Source organism: Geotrypetes seraphini, chromosome 13 (assembly GCF_902459505.1).
Source record: "Geotrypetes seraphini chromosome 13, aGeoSer1.1, whole genome shotgun sequence".
Classification (NCBI taxonomy): Eukaryota; Metazoa; Chordata; class Amphibia; order Gymnophiona; family Dermophiidae; genus Geotrypetes; species Geotrypetes seraphini.
This window is the reverse complement of record NC_047096.1, coordinates 24,917,927-24,939,593: the sequence shown is the minus strand read 5'-3', so window position 1 is coordinate 24,939,593 and position 21,667 is coordinate 24,917,927. Positions and strand designations below refer to the sequence as shown.

At 43.6% G+C, this 21,667-nt stretch overlaps 1 protein-coding gene across 1 annotated transcript; it reads left to right on the top strand.

The window, feature by feature from the left end:
• Positions 1-2,157: 2,157 nt before the first annotated feature.
• Positions 2,158-20,010, top strand: IL10RA (interleukin 10 receptor subunit alpha). The gene is made up of 7 exons (XM_033917612.1): positions 2,158-2,238; positions 3,735-3,858; positions 7,292-7,467; positions 8,759-8,928; positions 11,589-11,736; positions 14,735-14,859; positions 18,269-20,010. Exons 1-7 carry the CDS (start codon positions 2,178-2,180, stop codon positions 19,310-19,312), a joined length of 1,848 nt encoding a protein of 615 aa, XP_033773503.1. The 5' UTR covers positions 2,158-2,177; the 3' UTR covers positions 19,313-20,010.
• Positions 20,011-21,667: the final 1,657 nt, after the last annotated feature.

The following is a 21,667-nucleotide window of genomic DNA, read 5'->3' as shown; positions in this document are numbered from 1 at the left end:
AGTATTGCATTCTATTCTGATCTCCTTATCTCAAAAAATATATAGCGGCACTAGAAAAGGATCAAAGAAGAGCGACCAAAATAATAAAGGGGATGAAATTCCTCGCATATGAGGAAAGACTAAAGAGGTTAGGGCTCTTCAACTTGGAAAAGAGATGGCTGAGGGGAGATATGATCGAAGTCTACAAAATCCTGAGTGGTGTAGAATGGGTACAAGTGGATCAATTTTTTTTACTGCATCAAGATTTCCAAAGACTAGGGGACACTCGATGAAGTTACAGAGTAATACTTGTTAAAACCAATAGGAGGAAATATTTTTTCACTTGGATAATAGTTAAGGTCTAGAATGCGTAGCCAGAGGATGTGGTACGAGTGGTTAATGTAGCTGGTTTTAAAAAAAGGTTTGGACATGTTCCTGGAGGAAAAGTCCTTAAACTACTGTTGAGACAGACATGGAAGACGCCACTGCTTGCCCTGGATTGGTAACAAATGTAAACGTTGAACACTCAATATCGAATAATCATGTTTAAACAATTCTATACAACTGATACTGAATCATAATGGAGGTGATAACAGGGAAAACCCAACACTACCACCTCACCACCCAATCATCGCATAATTCAAAGCACCAGCTGTAAAGATTATTTGTTATGCACAATTGCTTTGAGTGCACTAAGCTACTGATTTTTAAAAAAAATAACAAACGTTGATTAAGTGGTCTGAAACAGCAAACTTATCTTGAGCTTGCGGGTTCCCACGTGACACAGACACGTTTCGCTCCTGCCTCAGGGAACCAAAGGAGAATTTGCAAGGATACTCAAAACGTATGGGCGAGAGGAAACTCACATATTTAACGCATTGCTACCACACAAACAGCTTTCAAAAATATCAGCTCTTAGTATGACTGCCTCCTCACAGCGTGTCACTCCACTCTCAGTTTTGTTTGACTGTGCCCTGGATTGGTGGCATGGAATGCTGCTAGTATTTTTGCAGCGAAAATTGACCCTACCATCACCAAACTGATGATCAAAACAAACAGACATTAAAGTGTTTCGAAAAGAAATCAAAACATTTCTATTCAAAAAAACACTTCCCTACTTACTAATCTCCTCCCTACTCGCACATGCTTTCTCCCCCGTGAATAACACATTAGTTAACTCCTCGAACCATACCTACCAATATATATTCAGAAGCCTAAATAAGCAACCACCAGCAGTATCCAATAAACTTCTTCCTTCAATGTTAGATAACTTTCTTCTATTACCCGAATATATTGTTATTCTCCACTGTATTCTGCAATTTACTTGAATCTTTGCTATGTAATTCTCTCGGAAAAATCCGGATCTCTTCTATTTGTAACTCTCTACCGTAACATGTAACTTAAATGAATCTTTGTTATGTAATTCTCTCGGAAATGTCCAGATCTCTTCTAATTTGTAATCCGCTTAGAACCGCAAGGCACAGGTGGAATAGAAATCACTAATGTAATGTAATGTAATGTAAGGAACTTGTCTCCATGAAGTCGGGATACTTATATCTTGGTATCCCAAGTCCTCTAAATTTTCTTCACACTTCTACCTCTAACCCTCTGTTGTAGTTCCTTCCTATTTCTCCTACTGTAAACCGCGTCGAGCTCTACGAACGTGGAGATGATGCGGTATACAAACCTAAGGATTAGATTAGATTAGATTAGATTAGATACTGGGCTGGATGGACCATTGGTCTGATCCACCAAGGCTATTATTATGTTCTTACTTCAAAAAAAATAACTAGTTACTTAATTTGGTCAATCTTATCGAAAAGTAACTAATTACACTGATAGTTTCTTACAAATGTTTACTGTAACTAGTTACTACCCAGCACTGACGATTTAACACCCATGCTGAAACCCTTTCTGCCCTGCTTGGGCCAGTAAAACCTGCAGCAGAACCACACTAAACCCAGTAATGCTTTCTGCTTCTGCTCTTGGGTGATCCAGGCTCTCTGTTCAGTAGTGCTGATGCTTTCACATCACACACAGTGGAAAGGGATGGGTGCAGCATGACAAGGAAGTGACCGTTGTACCCACCCCTTCCCGCCTACCAGAAGGCTGAACCCGAAGGCACAGAAACAAATCAAAAACGTTGGAGGGTCCCCCCCAGGACTGTTAGTGCGACAGATCATGCTGGCATCTCCAGAATGGCAAGAAGTGTCGTCCCAGTACTGGCAGCTGGCATTCTGCTGACATTCTGCTCACAAGGTGAGGGATCTCCTGGAGATTAAAGCAGTTGTGACCTTCAAGGGCGCACAGAATCTTTAGTTGTGGGAAGTGAGAAGAAAGTCGTTCTGTGCTATGATAGTAGTTAGGGAAAGTAAACTTAAAAGTGTGGGGGGGGGGGGAGGGGGGGTTAAACCCTGGCTTGTGTTATTCATTCGTCTTCAGTGCCCAAAGGAAATATCTTTTATGAGGGATTCAATCAGTAAACAAGATATTCTGTAACAGTCTCTCTGCAGGCTGTGGGATTATTTTGGAGTTGTGTTTTTTGGGGTGATACAGTAGTAGTCTGTGTGATTAAACCTGTGAGGGATGGCATTGTATCCTTCTGTGCTACTGTCAAAAGTGACATGGTAGCAGGAGGAGGGCACAGAGCACTTGTGCTTTTAGGTCATCCTTAATGCCTTTCTATTGAATGTTTATTTTAAGTAGTCTCTAGTGTTTATTTTGTGATATTTAGCTAGATTTTTGGTCCTATGGTAGTGTCATTCGGTAAAACTAAGTAACCTTGGATGTTAGTCTCACTTCCCCCCCCCTCCCCCCCAGGATGCCAAGTGTTCTCTTTTCCTTTGGGGACATTCCCCATCTCCTTTCCTCCTCCCCCATAGATGACACCTCTTCTCTTATCCAGAGAGGAGGGAAACTCATTCTCTGCCCTGGGCTCATGAATGTTACAAGTTCTCTTTTTTTCCCCATTGTGAGGTCACACCCAGAAGTCCAGTCCCTCCACTTCCCCCACCCACACCCACACTTCCTGTCTGCCTATATAATGCTGTCATTGTTACATTTTCACATTTGCTTTATTAGTTCCTGATTTTGAGAAATGCCCCAAGGACGTCAAATTTTTTAAAATGCAGCTGAAGACAATTTACATGAGGTGCTATAGTTTTTCCCTGTATCCAGAGGGCATACAATCTAAGGCCCAATATTCAAAAAATGCTCCAGTCCAATTTTCAGCCAATTAAAGCACATACCTTTGCTGCTGAAAATTCAGCTTAATTTAGGAACTTAAAAGTTATATTCATAAATGCAAGCCTGCTATTTGTTTAACTAGATTTTTAAGCCTAGTACTGAAAATCATTGCTGTCCCTATTTCTCCTTGCCCTAAATCCACCTGTGTTACCAACCACTTTTTATGCTTCTAAATTTAGAGAGTTGAGAGAGCATTTAAGTAAAATTTAAGTAGTAAATTTTCAGAGAGGCCAATATATGAGCATAATTCTCAATATAAGTTTGTACCTGAAGCAGTGGAGGGTGACATGACTTGCTCAAGCTCACAAAGGAATCTTGGTGGTAGAGATGGGATTTGAACTCTTGGTTTCCCTGGGTCTCAACCTACTGATTTTAACCACTAGGCTACTCATTCATCATTGAAAGACTTATTATAATGTAAATAGAAGAGAAAGCCTCTTTTTAGTTAGGGTATCTCCTTAGCACATTATCAAAAGACTAAAGGTATATCTGTAATTTGTAATCTGCAGGGGAAAGTCTGCCTTCTCCAACTCAGGTGCAGTTTAAAACCAATGACTTTTATCATCATATCCTGACTTGGGAGCCAGGACTGAATACCACACGGATGGTCTGGTATCAAGTGGAGTACAAACTGTGAGTCCTGAGGGTCTATGGTGAGGATGGGTGGAATGGCGCTCTAGGATGTCCTCACTGACTAGCTTGATTCCTGTGCTGAGAATTCTCAGAAGTTTTATACTTTTTATCTGAGGAAATATGTTTGTTATGACTGTAGTTTCCAGAGCTTTTACTGTATCTCCTGTGATGATAATATATTACCTTATTTACTTGCATTTCTATTTAAAAAGAAATTAAAAAAAAAAAGAATGCTGAAAGCATGGCTCAACTGTGACATAAAATAAAACCAGAAATCATCGAATATAAAACCAAAGATAAATAAAAATAAAACCATATACTGTATCATCTAAAATAAAATAACAATAGATAACTCAAATCACATCTCATCGTAAACTAAAACTAAACTTTAAAGGAAACAGGACTGAAAGACAAAATAAGTGAAATAGTATATATTCAGATCAGTTATTTGAATAACAACCACATCTTCACAGCTTAGGAACAATACTTAATATTTCCTACATGGCCTTCCTTGGGAAGGGAATTCCATAGCAGTTCTATTAAACCCCAAAACAGTCAATTGTGTAGGCTAAACCCAGAAACCCCCCCCCCCCCAAACAAGAGCAATATCTATATAATCCATAGCACAAATACATCATAACATAGTCTAATGATAGAGAAAAGGAACCCCCTCTCTGCTCCCATCACATCCCTTTTCTCTGTTCTTTGTTTCCATCTTGAGGTGAAACAGTCAGAACAGCTTCATATTAAGTTCAAGTTCATTTTTATTTGATAAATCACCTATTTAAAACATTCTAAGCGATGAACAATATTTAAAAAACAGTGTAGGGAAACATACAAGTTTTAAGACAATTTTTAAAACAACATTTTAAGAGACAAAATTTGTTAGGACAATTAAAATAAAAACAACATTTTAAGAATCAAATATTAGGACAAAACATTAAAAAGTCAAAATTTATGAAGGGTATTTTAAAATGTTGAGACTTAGTGACAGACAGTCCTCGGGTTAAGGACGAGTTACATTTCTAAAACTGTTCTTAAGTCAGATTTGTATGTAACTCAGAACCTTTAGATTTTAAGATTTATGCTGCTTACCTCTGCTTCCAGCTGACAAAGGGGCCAACTGTCCCCCAGTGTTCCCTCTAAGGTACAGCATTCACAACCACACACTGTTCTTAATGTGGCCATGTATCATTCCTGAATCTGCTGCAGAAGTGTAGGAGTCTTTGCCACCGGAAATATTGCTCAGTGAAATCAAATGAAGCCGCAACCAAGTTCTTAAGTATGAGTCGTACTTAAGTCAGGTGTCTGTAACTTGGGGACTGCCTGCACCAATGTCAATAAGAGTGGTTCTCTTGAGTTCCATACTCCACAAATCACTTTTTGACCACAAGACATGCTTTCTTTACAGTTTAACTTGTGCTCCCTTGGGGAGTCTTTTACTAAAGATCAGTGCATGTTATCTGCAGCAGGGCCCATAGGGATTAAATAGGTCCTGTGATAGATCATACTCTAATGGGCGGGCCTGGGTGAGCAGGGGTCCACTTACTTTGGGCTGAGGCTTACCCAGCAGTGGCACACATCATCTCTGTAGCTAGCATGAATGATCATTTTCAAGATAGAGATACTTTGCAATATTACCTATTAAAGCAAAAAGATTCTTAGTCTTCCAGACGTATTCTGTTATGGTAACAACATAATAGAAGCCAGCACTCCTCCAAAAGCAGCTGCTGGTGCTGCTACCACTGGACTCGGTCCCCTCTCCCCACACTGAACTAAGCCCGAGATAGAGACGCAGAGAAAGGTCTATCTACAGATAGTATTATGTTTGCTTGTTTGAAGTAGGAGATGTTTGTGTTGAGCCACTAAGCTCCTGTTTTTGTGGGGTTGGACCAGGGGTGTAGCCAAGAGCTGGGGGGGGCCCTCAGGGACCTGACCCACCCCCAAAATAATTTAGCTCAAGACCACTCCAAAATTGCAGTACCAGTTCAATGGCTGGCAGGGATGTCCAAGCCTTGCCAGCTGAGTCCCCCGGCCATGCTTCAGCAGCCACTGGCATGTCCCTTCTTTCTTTCGGCGCCGTATGCCTGGAACGGGTTGCCTGAATCAATACGTCGTGCTCCATCCCTGGCAGTGTTGAAATCCAAGCTAAAAGCCCACTTTTTAAAAAAAAGACTGCTTTCAACTCTTAACTCCCACTCACGGCTGCCAGATCCCTAGACCCACTGTATCATTTCCTCTACCAGAATCTCCCCAACCCCGAAATGTCCCATCTAAATTAGATTTTAAGCTCTTCTGAGCAGGGACTGTCTATTGTCTGTTAAAATGTACAGCACTGCGTATGCCTTTCAGTGCTATAGAAATAATAAATAGTACCGTATTTCCCCATATATAGGCCGCAGCCTATACACGAATGTATGAGGTGTGGCCTAGTTTTATGGGGCGGCCTATGCAGCGATTGTAAATCATCCCCCCCCCACCCTGGTACTCCCCTGCCTTTTAAAATCTCCCCCCCCCGGGTACCTTTTTTGGAGCCCCCTGGAAGGCGGACGGCGAATCTCCAGCAATGCAGGGTAGCCACAATCTCGTGGACTGAGTGGCTGACATCAGTTCTCGCGAGTCCGAGTCTCGTGAGTCCCTCAAGAGCTGACATCAGCCATTCAGCAGGTGGTGCGGGGGTAGGCCAGATGTTGAAGAGATCGCGGCTGCACTGGAGATTCGCCATCCGCTGTCCAGGGAACTCCGAAAAAGGTACCGGGGGGGGGGGGGGAGAATATTTTAAAAGTCAGGGGAGATACCGGAAGATAAACCGTGCCTAATACCAAGGGGCGGCTTATCTTCCAGTTTATAAACTTAGGCCGCCCTTTTCTGCAGCCTATATATGGGTGCAACCTATGCTGAAGGGCGACCTATATGCGGGGAAATACGGTAGTAATAGTTGTACTTTGCACAAAGTGAGCATTCCTAGAAGTGCCATTGGCTGTTGAAGAATGTCACCAACTTACTATGGTGGTAATAGCACTCCAGGATGATTGGGGGGGGGGGTATTTTTTCTCCATTTTCTGTCCATTAGCATGTTTTTTTGGGTTATTGGTTGTTGTGCTATTTTGTCATACCCATCTTTTTGTGTATTGTATTGATTTCAGCATTTGTTTTATTTTGTTTCATAGAATAGATACCTTTTTATATTTTAACCTGCCTTAATAAACTTATGTTAGAAAGGTGGAATATCAAATTTTACGCAAATGAGTAATTAATTAATTAACCCCATCCCCTTTTAAAAAGTGTGTCAGAGCTGTTACCACCACAGGGGGGGGGGGCTAAATTCAGTGACTGGGTCATTGTTCTAGACGTGAAGATATCTGAAAGTGCTCATGCTGGAAGGCAGAGATCTGTAAACCGATTAACAAATATTTCCTATCACCCCCCCTAGTTACGGCAGCAGCAACTGGGAGACTGCCAAACACTGTGCCCAGACTGTCAGCCTCTCATGCGACCTTACCGCAGAGACGATGGATCCCAATCACAGCTACTTTGGCAGAGTTCAGGCTGTTCTGGAAGACCAGATCTCAGAATGGTCCAGAACCAACCGTTTCTCGCCTAAGGATGGTATGAAGCAGACTTTTGCACCTCCGCCCTATCCCTGGATAAAGTCTTGGCAGAAGGACACGGTGCAGACTTAGGCTATTTGACTGCTGTAGAGGCACCTTCCTCTCATCCCAAATCAGAGTAATCACAGGATGCCTTGATGCAGACCCAGGCTCCCATATTGAGCACCATCTCCCTCACATTTGGTGCATTATTTCAGACGTTTGGTGTATGTGAATGGCTAAAAAGCCACTGGGGATCATGATGGAACACCTCTAGATCAGAACCCTCCCCCCCCCCCTCCCCAAAGAGAATGATACCGCAGCACTGCTGAGCCTCAGTGGGCCTGGAATGGTTATTCAGAAGAACCACTCTGCTCAGGATCAAAATGCAAACAGCCACATTGCACATTCATGGGGAACCTGGTGCTACGTCAGTTATTGTCCCCAGAGGACGGTATGGTGCAGACTCAAGCCCCAATGCACAATGCTCTGTCACCATGGTAAAAATGACCATGACGGGAGCAATTTTTCCCCAACGAATGATGCTCTGCATGAATAGAATGCAAATTATATCATGCTATTTGCGTGATATAAAGCCGGTAAAAGGGGAAGGAACTGTGCCTGGCACTTGCTCAGGAGAGCAATCGCTAGCAGAGCGCCCCCTCCTGCCTCCCCGAACCTCTCCTGCTAAAAGAAATCTTGTCACTGCTCTGCCGGCCGAGCTGATCACAGCAGGGGAATCCTATATCAGCTGTTGGCAGGACTCCTGGAAGCTGCTGATCGGTGGCTTTGGGGCTCCCCCTGTCGCTCAGATGTTTGGGGCTTCTTCTGCTGGCTCAGCTGACAGTGGCTTCAAGCCACTTGAGGCAGGAGGGAGTGGGCACCCTTCCTATCAATTTGAAAAAAAGTACAGGGTGCTAAAGGGGATGGGGGGTCAGGTTCTGGTCTGGTGGGGAGGGCTTGATGCATATTCATTGGGGAAATCCTGAAAATCTGACTGGATTGCGGCCCTCAAGGAGGGACTTTGAGACCCCTGATTTTAGATAGATGTCTCAGTGGTTACTACGAGGTTGGTAGCAGCCGAGGAGAACCCTTTGGTGCATCAGGAGGAGGGATTTCCTGCCAGTAAGACTGGCATGGAAAGCCTTTTGTGCATTGGGGCTTCAGTCTCTAATATTTCTGGAGGGGTGGAAAGGCAGTACTCCTATAGCAGGGTAGGATGTAGTTTTCCCTTCTGCTCCTTTATCTTAGAGCTGTGTGATAAACATTTCTGAAAACCTGACTCAGTTTCTCTTGTGCATTTTTTCCAGTTATTTTACCAGCTCTGCATTTATCCTTGAATGTAGAAAGAAATACAGTTTATGTCAAGATGAAATCTCCCTCCTTGAGAAGACAGAATATCACGGTTGAACTCAAAAATATCTTCATATATAACCTCATATACAAAGTGTATGTCAGGAGGGCATCAGATAACTTCACAGTAAGGATATTCCTATTGACACATGTTCATATTTCATTCTGCCTCTCTCTCACACTGCACAAATATTCCTAAAACTACCACCGTATGTGTGCTGCGCTTACACTATATTAGTGGATCAGTCTTCAAGGTGTACCTGAATGTGTGCTTCTGTGCTTTCTTCGAGATGCTGTACACCAGGGATCTCAAAGTCCCTCCTTGAGGGCCGCAATCCAGTCGGGTTTTCAGGATTTCCCCAATGAATATGCATTGAAAGCAGTGCATGCACATAGATCTCATGCATATTCATTGGGGAAATCCTGAAAACCCGACTGGATTGCGGCCCTCAAGGAGGGACTTTGAGACCCCTGCTGTACACCATTCACACATTTCAGAAACATATGCTGGAAAGGACTGAAGTAGCCAGTTCCAGGCTATAAGATAGATTTGGTCAACTTATCATCTAAGAATTGTGATATAAAATCTAGACATTATCTGGCTTTTCATTATCCTACATACAGTTAAAATACAGGGCCTGGTTTACAAAGCCGCGCAGTAATGGCCCCGAAGCCCATAGAGATTTAAAAGACTTCTGGGCTGTTGCCGCACGGCAGCTGCTAGCGTGGCTTTGTAAAACAAGCTGACCGTGTAGAAGCCTAGTTTATCCAAATTCGTTTCAGATTAATCTCTCTGCCAAGTGGTGAATTCTCTCTCTCAAATATAAGATCAGTGACAAATTATGGGCCTCTTTTACAAAGCCGCAATATCAATAATGTGCTTATTCATCTGCTTCCAGCCAATATCTGCTCATGAGCAGTTCAAAAGCGGATGCAAAGAATTTTATTGTGCTTTTCACCAACCAAATGCTGCAGATAATGCCCCATGTCTATAATATGTTATATGAATATAGTTATTTAGTTCAAAGAAAAGGGGAATCCAACGTAGTCTGCAGTGAAGCAAGCAGCAAGCAAAAAAACAACAACGGACAAACTGCAGAAATGTACAAGAGGCAGGCGTAGTTTATTAAAACTAATGAAGTGCAGTAAACAATACAACCTTATTACCAACCAGGGGACCCGACACGGTCCGTGTTTCGGATAACACGCCTTCCTCAGGGGTCCGTGGTGGTTAAGGTGTAAAATGTGGCCGCACAAAAGATAACAAACCGAAGAGCCAAATGAGAGCATTCACGATCTTCCGCAATTACTCTATAGTCGCTTCAGTGCCAACTGTTTGAAACCACCAGAATCCTCCAAGATGTAATGTAATGTAATTTATTTCTTATATACCGCTACATCCGTTAAGTTCTAAGCGGTTTACAGAAAATATACATTAAGATTAGAAATAAGAAAAATTCCCTTACTGTCCCGAAGGCTCACAATCTAACTAAAGTACCTGGAGGGTAATAGAGAAGTGAAAAGTACTACTACCACCTGCTATTTTCCCCATAAATTCAGCGCTATTCAGTTTGTTATCTTTTGTGCGGCCACATTTTACACCTTAACCACCACGGACCCCTGAGGAAGGCGTGTTATCCGAAACACGGACCGTGTCGGGTCCCCTGGTTGGTAATAAGGTTGTATTGTTTACTGCACTTCATTAGTTTTAATAAACTACGCCTGCATCTTGTACATTTCTGCAGTTTGTCCTATAGTTATTTAGTTATCATCACAATTGGATATTATTCTGATGCCTACATTCATTTATTCAATACTAGTCTTTAAGCCCGTTACATTAACGGGTGCTAGAATAGAGTGTCTGTCTGTCTGTGTTTCTTTATCTCTCTCTCCTTGGCCGCTGTCTGTGTCCTTCTGTCCCCCCCCCCCCTCGAGCAAAGCTGTCTGCCTCCAGCACACACCTCCCACCCAAAGCAGCCCCTTTTCCCTCTCCCTATCTCTCCATGGCCCCTTCTGTCTCCCCCCAGCATACCCCTCCCCCAAAGCAGACCCCTTTTCTTCTCCCTGTCTCTTCATGGCCCCTTCTGTCTTCCCCCCCAGAGTAAAACTGTCTGTCCCCAGCACACCTCCCCCCCAAAGCAGCCCCCTTTCCCTCTCCCTATCTCTCCATGGCCCCTTTCCCTCTCCCTCTGGCCCCTGAATTAATCCCCCTGCTTACCCTCCCTCCATCCCGGCGTCTTCTGGCCTGCTCCTCTTCAAAGCAGGCCACGATCGTGGTGGCCGGCCCCAGCGAACTTCGCAGGCCGTTCCCCAACCCGGAAGCACGCTCCCCCCCCTGACGTGATCCCGTGCGTCAGAGGGAGCCTGCCACCGAGGCCGGAAAGCGGCCTGCGAGGCCCGCCACGATCGCAGGCTGCCTCGAAGAGGAGGATCAGCGGCAGCGACAGCAGCGGTGAGCGAGGGCGGGAGGTATGGTCCAGCTTGCTTCGGGTTGGTGAGGTGAGGGCGGGAGGTCTGTTGAGCTTCCTTCGGGTTGGTGAGGGCGGGAGAAGGGGAGTGGCCAGAGTGATCATTGGCCGGGTTCTAAAATGGAACACGGCCACGGATCACACACCACGGCCGCAGTAATCACGCTATTTTGAAAGCGCATGCGCCACTAACCTTTTATTATATAGGATAATATGTTACAGACGCATGATCCATTTGCATTATAAGCAGATCGAGTGGGTAAGAAGGGGTGGGCTACCGGACAGAATGACACGCAAGTCACATTTCTGCTCTTTCTAGTTTGTGCAGGTGGTGGACCTCATGCAGTTTGAGCTGTCTAACCTGGTCTGGAATCAGCAGTACTGCATCAGTGTGTGTGCTGAGAGCAAAAGCAGGCCCAACCCTGGCGTTCGCAGCAAAGAACACTGTGTTTCTGTGCCAGAGGAAGGTGAGATGTACACTTTATATATATATTCAAATTAAATAAAAGCTGGATATATTTCTAATTCATCCCTGTTGTTAATTGTTTGTAAAGGACGCCTCAGCCCCACCACTCCACCGCTGTATTATCTCACAACTGCGGGAAGAATTACGTGGCTGCCCATTCTAGTTCCTTATTAGTATCTCTCGACTCATGTGATATCTTTATAGAATAGTATTTAAATATTGTAGAATAAATATAGAATAAATATAAAGTGCAAAAAGTACTTAGCTTAGTTCCAGCCAAAACCTGGGAGTCTGACCCGACATGTTTCGCACAAAAAAGTGCTTTATCAAGGGTCTCCCGAGGTCGCTGCCGTCATCCGACTCCACTCTTAAGTTTGTGAGAAATATTTATTCTACAATATTTAAATACTATTCTATAAAGATATCACATGAGTCGAGAGAAACTAATAAGGAACTAGAATGGGCAGCCAATGATGAGGCGCCACGTAATTCTTCCCGCAGTTGTGAGATAATACTGCAGTGGAGTGGTGGAGCTGAGGCGTCCTTTACAAACAATTAACAACAAGGATGAATTAGAAATATATTCAGCTTTTATTTAATTTGAATAAAGAGCTAATATTAAGGCTGGATAATAAACATACTGGAGGACTACTAGCCGTAGAGTGGTACACTTTATATATATATATATAAGCATTTTGTCACAAATTTTATGTCATTCTCAATATAGGTCTATGTATTAGTGCATTGTTACTACAGGAAAGAGAAACAGAATGGGAGTCACTACGCACTTAGCATCCTATGGTCAAACCTCTCCTATTCATTTAAGGGGGCCATAGACTCCAAGAAGTAGGAAGGTGATGTACGTATTCATTTGATGCCCATGTTGAAAGCCCAATATCCCATATTATAGATTTAGCTTAAGTCTTTTCAAAGTAGTTCAAAGGTGAATTGCATTCAAGTGTTTTCCTACACCCTGTAGGGCTTTATGAACTAATTTTGTACCTGAGGTAATGGAAGATTAAGGCCCAAATTCTGTAACCAGCGCCTAAAGTTAGGCACCTATTTCGGAGGCACTCAACTAGATCTAAATTAGAGAATGACACGGTGACAAAATTCATCACCGTTCCCGTCCCCGCGGATAACCGCGGGAAATAATCCCATGTCATTTTCTAGTGTCTATTTCAACCTCAGTCCTTCTACACCAGCATTCTTCAAAGCAAAGCTTGCGGGTCAGTGGTTGTGGCCATTCATACTCTGATTCTTATGTGAGCCAAGGATAATAAAGCCATTGTGACATCACTGATGTGATTGGCTCTTAGGCACTGGTGGAATGAGGCATTATGACATCACAATATCTGCTCTGGATACCAGAGACTGTCATTCTTTAGTGTCTATCTCAACCTCAGTCCTTCTACACCAGCATTCTTCAAAGCAAAGCTTGCGGGTCAGTGGTTGTGCCCAATTATACTCTGATTCTTCCCTCTCTCTTTAAAGAATGACATGAAGATGGTTTCCTGCGGTTATCCGCGGGGACGGTGATGAATTTTGTCACCATGTCATTCTCTAATCTAAATTGAACAAGCTCAATTAAGCTTTTTAATCAGCACTGCTTGAAACCTAGGCGCCTATCAAGAAAGCGTGATGCTGTAACAAGGCACCTATAAGAATTTAGGCGCTATGCATGTTAGGCGCCTTCTTACAGAATCGCTGCTCTTAAGCGTGCTTAAGCGCGCGCATGGGCGCCTAACTTTTAGTTGTGCCTAGAGCTGGTCTGTTTAATGACCGCCTACAAAATAGGTGCCGCTCAGCGTGATTCACTAAACAGCACCCAATTTTACTTGAATCGCGCTGAACAAGCTATAGAGGCACCTAACTTTTGGGCGCTTCTTATAGAATTTGCCCTTCAGTGACTTGCCCAAGATCACAAGCGGTAGCTGTGGAATTTGAGCCTTGGCTAGAGCAGTGGGCTGTAAGGCAACAAAGCCTCTGCCTCCCCCACTCTGATTAGCATATTTATTCATGGCAGTTCCATGACTTATCTGAAAGGCTCTATGTCCAATGTATGTCTTATTAATGTGATGCTTCCCTGTCTCCTATGGTTCATAGACAACGGCGCGAAAGACAAAAGCGCGTGCCGACAATTGAGCACAGCGCGTGTCGCTGCGCTGCTCTAATTTACAGTTTTTAGGGGCTCCGACGGGGGGTTTTGTTGGGGAACCCCCCCAGTTTACTTAATAGACATCGCACCGGCGTTATGGGGGGTTTGGGGGGTTGTAATCCTCCACATTTTACTGTAAACTGAACTTTTTCCCTAAAAACAGGGAAAAAGTGAAGTTTTCAGTAAAATGTGGGGGGTTACAACCCCCCACACCCCCCACAACGCGGCGCGATATCTATTAAGTAAAGTGGGGGGGTTCCCCCCCACACACACCCCCGTCGGAGCGCTAAAAACAGTAATTTAGAGCGGCACGGTGGCGCGCGCTGCGCTCAATTGTCTGGGCACGCCTTTGTTCCGGCGCGCTTTTGACCGGACACCGTCTCCTATTCCATGCGCCACATAGGAATACAGCATGCTTACAGAAAGGATGTGTAAGCCACTGGTTCATGTTCAATGTCTGACTTTTACGGAACTATTGAATGCTTTTGATTCATTTCATAACTGATATCTAGAGCTGTTAGTCACTAGTTTTTAACTTGTGAGTTCTACTCAATTTGATGCATTATTAATCACTGTAAACCGCATAGAACTTCACGGTCCTGCGGCATATAGACTGTTATTATTATTACGTACATTTTAATAAGTTTTAAAACACATGCTGAATCAACTTAACGTGCATTAATTCCTAGGTTAATGTGTGTTAAATCAATTTAGCATGTACTAATTTTTTTTAAGGCACACCAACAAATCCACATCCCTTTGCTGCAGGATTCCTGTGCCAAAAGTTCTCTGGTCCGTATGGCACAGCTTTGTGTCTAACTCTCACCCATTTCTTCCACAGAGAGAACAAGCAGCAATACGATCATTATTCTTGCCTGTGTTTGCATCCTCACCATTATTGCCAGTTTTGGAAAGATCTTCATTTGCTGGTACATTAAGAAACCAGCAAGCACTCCAGAATCACTGGTACGTGATAGCACCAAATTGGATATTTGATTTAGGAAAGGGGGGGCATGAGGATTTTGTTGATCGTTTAAAGGGGTGCAGGAACCAAAAAAGGTTAGGAACCCCCTGGTATAAAACTGAGCAGCTATGGCATAGTACTTATACAAGAAGCATAAAGGTCCCATTCTCAGTTCAAGAAACTTTCTTTGTATGATAGTTTATCCATGTTGTCAAAATAATACATTGAGCAGTAAAGAAACTGGCTTGGGAAAAGAGAAGACAGGCAAGTCTAGGGTTCTGATGATGTTCTATAGATTGTCTCTGGTGAGAAAGACATGGGGAAGCCACGCTTGCCCTGGATCGGTAGCATGGAATGTTGGTACTCCTTGGGTTTTGGACAGGTACTAGGGACCTAGATTGGCCACCATGAGGACAGGCTACTGGGCTTAATGGACCATTGGTCTGACCCAGTAAGGCTATTCTTGTGTTCATTCATGAGCCAAGTATAGGACAATTAAACCACTGTAACATCACTGACGAGGTTGGCTCTGAGACACTGTGGAATGAGGTATTATGACATCACAATCTCAGCTCTGGAATGTTGCTCTCATTGGGGTTCGAGAATCTTGCTATTCTTTGAGATGTTGGAATGTTGCTACTCCTTGGGTTTTGGCCAGGTACTAGGGACCTGGATTGGCCACCATGAGAATGGGCTACTGGGCTTGATGGACCATTGGTCTGACCCAGTAAGGCTATTCTTGTGTTCATTCATGAGCCAAGTATAGGACAATTAAGCCACTGTAACATCACTGAAGAGGTTGGCTCTGAGACACTGTGGAATGAGGTATTATGACATCACAATCTCAGCTCTGGAATGTTGCTCTCATTGGGGTTCCAGAATCTTGCTATTCTTTGAGATGTTGGAATGTTGCTACTCCTTGGGTTTTGGCCAGGTACTAGGGACCTGGATTGGCCACCATGAGAATGGGCTACTGGGCTTGATGGACCATTGGTCTGACCCAGTAAGGCTATTCTTGTGTTCATTCATGAGCCAAGTATAGGACAATTAAGCCACTGTAACATCACTGACGAAGTATTATGACATCACAATCTCAGCTCTGGAATGTTGCTCTCATTGGGGTTCCAGAATCTTGCTATTCTTTGAGATGCTGGAATGTTGCTACTCCTTGGGTTTTGGCCAGGTACTAGGGACCTGGATTGGCCACCGTGAGAACGGGCTACTGGGCTTGATGGACCATTGGTCTGACCCAGTAAGGCTATTCTTATGTTCTTACGTGAGCCACACATAGGACAATTAAGTCATTGTAGCATCACTGATGAGGTTGGCTCTGAGGCACTGTGGAATGAGGCATTATGACATCACAACCTCAGCTCTGGAATGTTGCTCTCATTGGGGTTCCAGAATCTTGCTATTCTTTGAGATGTTGGAATGTTGCTACTCCTTGGGTTTTGGCCAGGTACTAGGGACCTGGATTGGCCACCATGAGAATGGGCTACTGGGCTTGATGGACCATTGGTCTGACCCAGTAAGGCTATTATTGTGTTCATTCATGAGCCAAGTATAGGACAATTAAGCCACTGTAACATCACTGACGAGGTATTATGACATCACAATCTCAGCTCTGGAATGTTGCTCTCATTGGGGTTCCAGAATCTTGCTATTCTTTAAGATGCTGGAATGTTGCTACTCCTTGGGTTTTGGCCAGGTACTAGGGACCTGGATTGGCCACCGTGAGAACGGGCTACTGGGCTTGATGGACCATTGGTCTGACCCAGTAAGGCTATTCTTATGTTAGTGTGGTCACAGGATACCATGTTATTATTTCTTGTGTTTCCAGGGTCATGGTTTTTTTAAATTCATACTCATTCTTTACTGGGAAGTTTTTTTTTATTTTCTCTCTCTGCTTTGGAAAATGTGCAGCTCCCCCCTCTTTTAATTTTCAACAGTTTCTATTTCTCCAGTTTTGCACTGCATACAGTATCTGGCTTCTCAGAGTTTCCATTTCAGTTTCTGTTGGTATTTTCCACTGCTACGCTGTAGTTCAGCCCTCTCACTTTTGTTTCCTTGTTCATCCGCCTTTGTCTTTATTTGTTTTTGTTTAATATTTTACATTTGTAATGCCCCTCCCCCTTTTTTATTATTGTATATCACCTAAAATCTAAGATAGGCCATTAATCAAATGTTTATTAAACTTGAAACTTGGTCACTTATTCTGTATTTACTATGGGACTTTCAATATTCTGCAAGTGTGAATGAAGTAAGATATTGTAAGTGTAGTATTTGCAGAGCAGCTTTTTCATAGGTCAGATAGTTGCCATGTTGGGAATTAGTGTTATTATGGTATGGCAGATGTGTTACATAAAATGAATATATATATATATTTTTTTTTCCACAAATATCTCCTACAGTAATGGAGTTTGTGTATTTGTGTTGCTTTTTGTGGAGTTTGTGTATTTTGCTACGGTAGCACCACAATATGAAAATTGTTCACTGTATAGTGAGAAAATGTCTCAGTTCTCATCAAGGGAGGTCTTCTTCCAGTAGAGAAATCATTAAACAATCGACCCGATGTGGAAGCTTTAGGTCTGAACTTTGCGTTGTGAATCTCACAAAGGGCTTGTTTCCCTAAAACTTGTCCTATGCCTTGGGGTGAGGGCACTCTTAAGTGCAGTGGCAGAGTAAGGAGGGGGTGCTGGAACATCTCTGCCCCCCTGCCATGCCCTCCCTTCCCCTCCCACGCCATGCCCTCCCTTCCCCCCAGCTTTTTTTAAATTTTCACATGCGAGAACTTCTCAGCCTGCTGCTCGCGCCAGCCTGGCTTCCCCTTTAAATCACTTCCTGGTCACGGGGCCAGGAAGTGACATCAGAAGGAAAGCCAAATGCTGGTGTGAGCAACAGGCTACACTAAGGATTGCTCATGCTAGTGACGATTTTAAAAAGTATGGTGGGCTAGGAAGGAGCAGGGGGCACGGAAGGAGTGGGGGCGGAGAGGAGGGCAAGGAGGCGCCACTTACCCTTGCTACACAACTGACTTACCCCCTCTTTTACTAAGGTGCGCTAACCGATTAGCGTGTGCTAATCAAATTAGCACGTGTTAAACGCTAATGCGCCCATAGACTAACATGCACATACTAAATCGATTAGCGCGCACTAATCGGTTAGCACACCTTAGTAAAAGAGGGGGTTAGTATATTAGATTCAAAGGTTCAGGAATAGAGTTCATTTACTACCTTATGCATCACTAACCTGGATAATGCAGCTGGCGTCTGGCAATGGAACTGATTTTGGACATCACTCTCTGAAAGAAAAGGTTTTGTGAGCGATAAATTATGTCTGAAGGAAGGTGTGGGATAGGGGAAAGATTTACTGGATTTCCTTCACCCTGTTCTGTAACTTCATGTTTTTCAGAAGTCTTTCGCCACTCGTCATTCTTGCTGCACGGAGGACCAGCGGTTGCATGTTTGGGACTACAGAACAGCACCACGTTTGGATGATCTTATCGTGAAGAAAATGTCCACGGAGTTAAAGAGCAGATGCGGGAGCACGGACAGCGGTTTCAGTAGTGAGAAGCAGTCCCTAGAGAATACCTGTTCCTCTTTCACGCTTACCCTTGATGATCCAGAGCAAACACTGGAACCTGGAGCTCCGCTGGCTTCTGAACATAACTGCGCCAGGGCTGACAGTTGCATCTACCCAGGAGGAACACCCTTGGGATGGAGCCCACTCATTTCAGAGAACACGGGGTGTCGGAAGCAGATTAAAGCCACCGAGAGCGATGACAGCGGCATAAGCATGGAAAGGGACTCTCCATGCTTAAAACGACCTTCAGACAGAGGGGAACAGCTCACCATAACATATAAAGATGAAATACAGGAAAAGAGAGAACCTGGACTGGTGAATAGCACTGGTGCGTGCAGTGAAGCAAATGAGAGCCAGGGACATATTGAGCATCGTGGATACATGAAACAATCCAAGTGCTTGAATGGATCTTTCCAAAGTCAAAATGGGAGCAGTTGCGACAAACCTTTCAGCATAGATCTCTCAGACTCGGCACAAAAAACATGCATTGAGGGGCAGTTGGACTGCTCTGTGCTTGAGGGGGAGTTGGACTGCTCTGTGCTTGATCAAGCTAAAGGGTACCTAAAACAGACATCCCAAAAGTTAGGCTTGGTCCATTCAGATGTTACATCAGATCATACTGATGGGACTTTCCTGAAGAACCCAGACCCGATGGTATTCTCTGCTCCACTAGAATGTAGAAACTGGGGCTTATGTCATGAGACTCTAGGGACATCCACCGACCTGAAATACCACACAAACTGTAAGGTGACTTCAGGTGTCCTTGTAATGCCTTTTCCACTCATCTCCAGTTTAAACTCAAATGACATGTTCACTCTTGGAACGAACACTCTCTCTTTGGCAGACATGGAACTTGAAGATGGCCGTGCATGACTGAATCAAGGGAAAAAGGCTCAAGGCAAAGAGCATGCTGTGAATTTGCCCTCAGTCACTAACAGTAAGAAGAGCTTGGTCCTAAGGGACTCTATTGGCACTTGCCTGTCTACAATGTTAAAAGCTGACATTTTATGTGTGATGAGGATTTTTTTTGTTTTACTTTTTGCCATATATGTGATTTGGGATTTTAATTGATCAAACAAGAGGAAAGCAAGCTAGAGTGAGGGCAGATCTACAGATCACGGAGGGCAAATGCCATCTTTGAGATACCCTGTATTACAAGCTTTCAGTTCTAGCTCCTTAGAATAGTGTCCCGCAAACCTTCTCGAGCTACAGCACACTAAAGGTAGTGGCCGCAGCTCGAGGCACCCGGATGTGCGTGGGCATTGGCGTGATGATATCATGTGCGTGCACAAAGGCCCTTCAGACGGGCCCCGAGATGCCGGTGGGGAGTGCCAGCAGGAAAGAGGGTCAGAGAGGAGGAGGTGCTGGCCCTGGCTGTTTGCCTACAGCATGTGCCTCTCGCTGTGAGAGGCACGTCCTGTAGGCAGGCAGGCGGTGTTGGCGCCTCTCCTCCTCCCCAGTGTGCCGCGATACACTGCCTTAGAATATAGTTACTTGTAGCAGAGGAGCAGATCTGGGGGTCTGCTCTTACAAGGATTACTCATGTCATTGGTTCTCAAACCAGTCCTGGGGGCTCCCCTGCTAGTCAGGTTTTCAGGATATCCACAATGAATATTTATAAGAGAGATTTGCTTGCACTGCCTTCAAATCTCTCTCATGAATATTCATTGTGGATATCCTGAAAACCTGACTGGCTGGGAGCCCCCAGAGCACCATTGACTTGTATGATTCCGATAGTGGTTCATTGGTCCTTTCTGTGCCCCTCCCCCCATATATATATATGCACAAATTTCTCTACCAAATTATCCTGTTTCTTATGCTGCTGTTTTCCCCATTAGATTGAAAAGTTACAGATCATACAAAAGGCATTTTTTTCATACCATATGTATCCACACACATATACAACTAATATAGAAATATCTTTAAATATAAACCTAAAACATACTATATTGAATCAAACCAAAAGATCCATCAACCATGGTATCCTGTTTCTGACAGTGATCAATGTAAGTCACAAGTATCCAGCGGGATTCCTAAGGGGTTGATCTATCCCTTCTTACTCATACACAGCTTTCGAAAACTAAATGGCTAATAACTGTTTATGAACTTTTCATCCAGAAACTTATCTAAATCTTTTTTTTTTTAAACCATCCATGTTAACTGCCTTGACCAGCAACAAATTCTACAGCTTAATGTTATCAAGTGGAAAAATACTTTCTCCAAATTTGCTTTAACTAGAGCAGGGGTAGGGAACTCCGGTCCTCGAGAGCCGTATTCCAGTCGTGTTTTCAGGATTTCCCCAATGAATATGCATTGAAAGCAGTGTATGCAAATAGATCTCATGCATATTCATTGGGGAAATCTTGAAACCTCAACTGGAATACGGCTCTCGAGGACCAGAGCTCCCTACCCCTGAACTAGAGTGTTCATTTCATGTGTGTCCTCCACTTACCACTATTTGAAAAGGTAAATAATTGTCCTCCTCACTGCTGATTTTATAGACCTCAATCATATATTACATTACATTACATTAGTGATTTCTATTCCGCCATTACCTTGCGGTTCAAGGCGGGTTACATTCAAACTAAAAACAAGAATTACATTCAAAATTTGAAAGAATAGAATAAGCGATGATATAAAATTTTTAAGGTAATTAAAAAAAAAAAAAAAGGTGGGTAAAGAGTTACCAACTGGAAGTAGAAGTCTTTAGGAGATAAGAATGGGGTGAATTATGTGGTTTTAGATAACATTAGGTAAATAGAATAATATTAGAGAGTACTAAGGGTATAGAGAGTGTTGGATGTTGGGTTGTATATTCTCTCAGCTCTCTTCTCCAAACTAAAAGCCCCAAACTTGGGCCCCTTTTTTTACAAAGCATCGCGATTGCCGCATGGCCAAAGCCCAAAGTCCTTTAAATCATTACATGCTTCAGGGTATTTAACATGTCAGCCTGTACTAAAACACTTTGTCAAAAGGGGGCCTTATTGAGCCTTTTTTCCTTTGGAAGTCGTTCTACCCCAGGGGTGGGCAACTCCGGTTCTCAAGGGTTGGAATCCAGTCAGGTTTTCAGGATTTCCTCAATGAATATGCATTGAAAGCAGTGCATGCAAATAGATCTCATGCATATTCATTGGGGAAATCCTGAATACCCAACTGGATTCCGGCCCTCGAGAACCGGAGTTGCCCATCCGTGTTCTAGCCCTATCACTTTGATTGTTCTTTGCACAT

Bases quoted from the DNA above. Each gene is read 5' to 3' on its own strand.
- IL10RA (XM_033917612.1), top strand. From the start codon at position 2,178: ATGGCAAGAAGTGTCGTCCCAGTACTGGCAGCTGGCATTCTGCTGACA. The intron at 3,859-7,291 runs GTGAGTCCTGAG...CACCCCCCCTAG, and splicing joins TATCAAGTGGAGTACAAACT to TTACGGCAGCAGCAACTGGG. The intron at 11,737-14,734 runs GTGAGATGTACA...TTTCTTCCACAG, and splicing joins TGTTTCTGTGCCAGAGGAAG to AGAGAACAAGCAGCAATACG.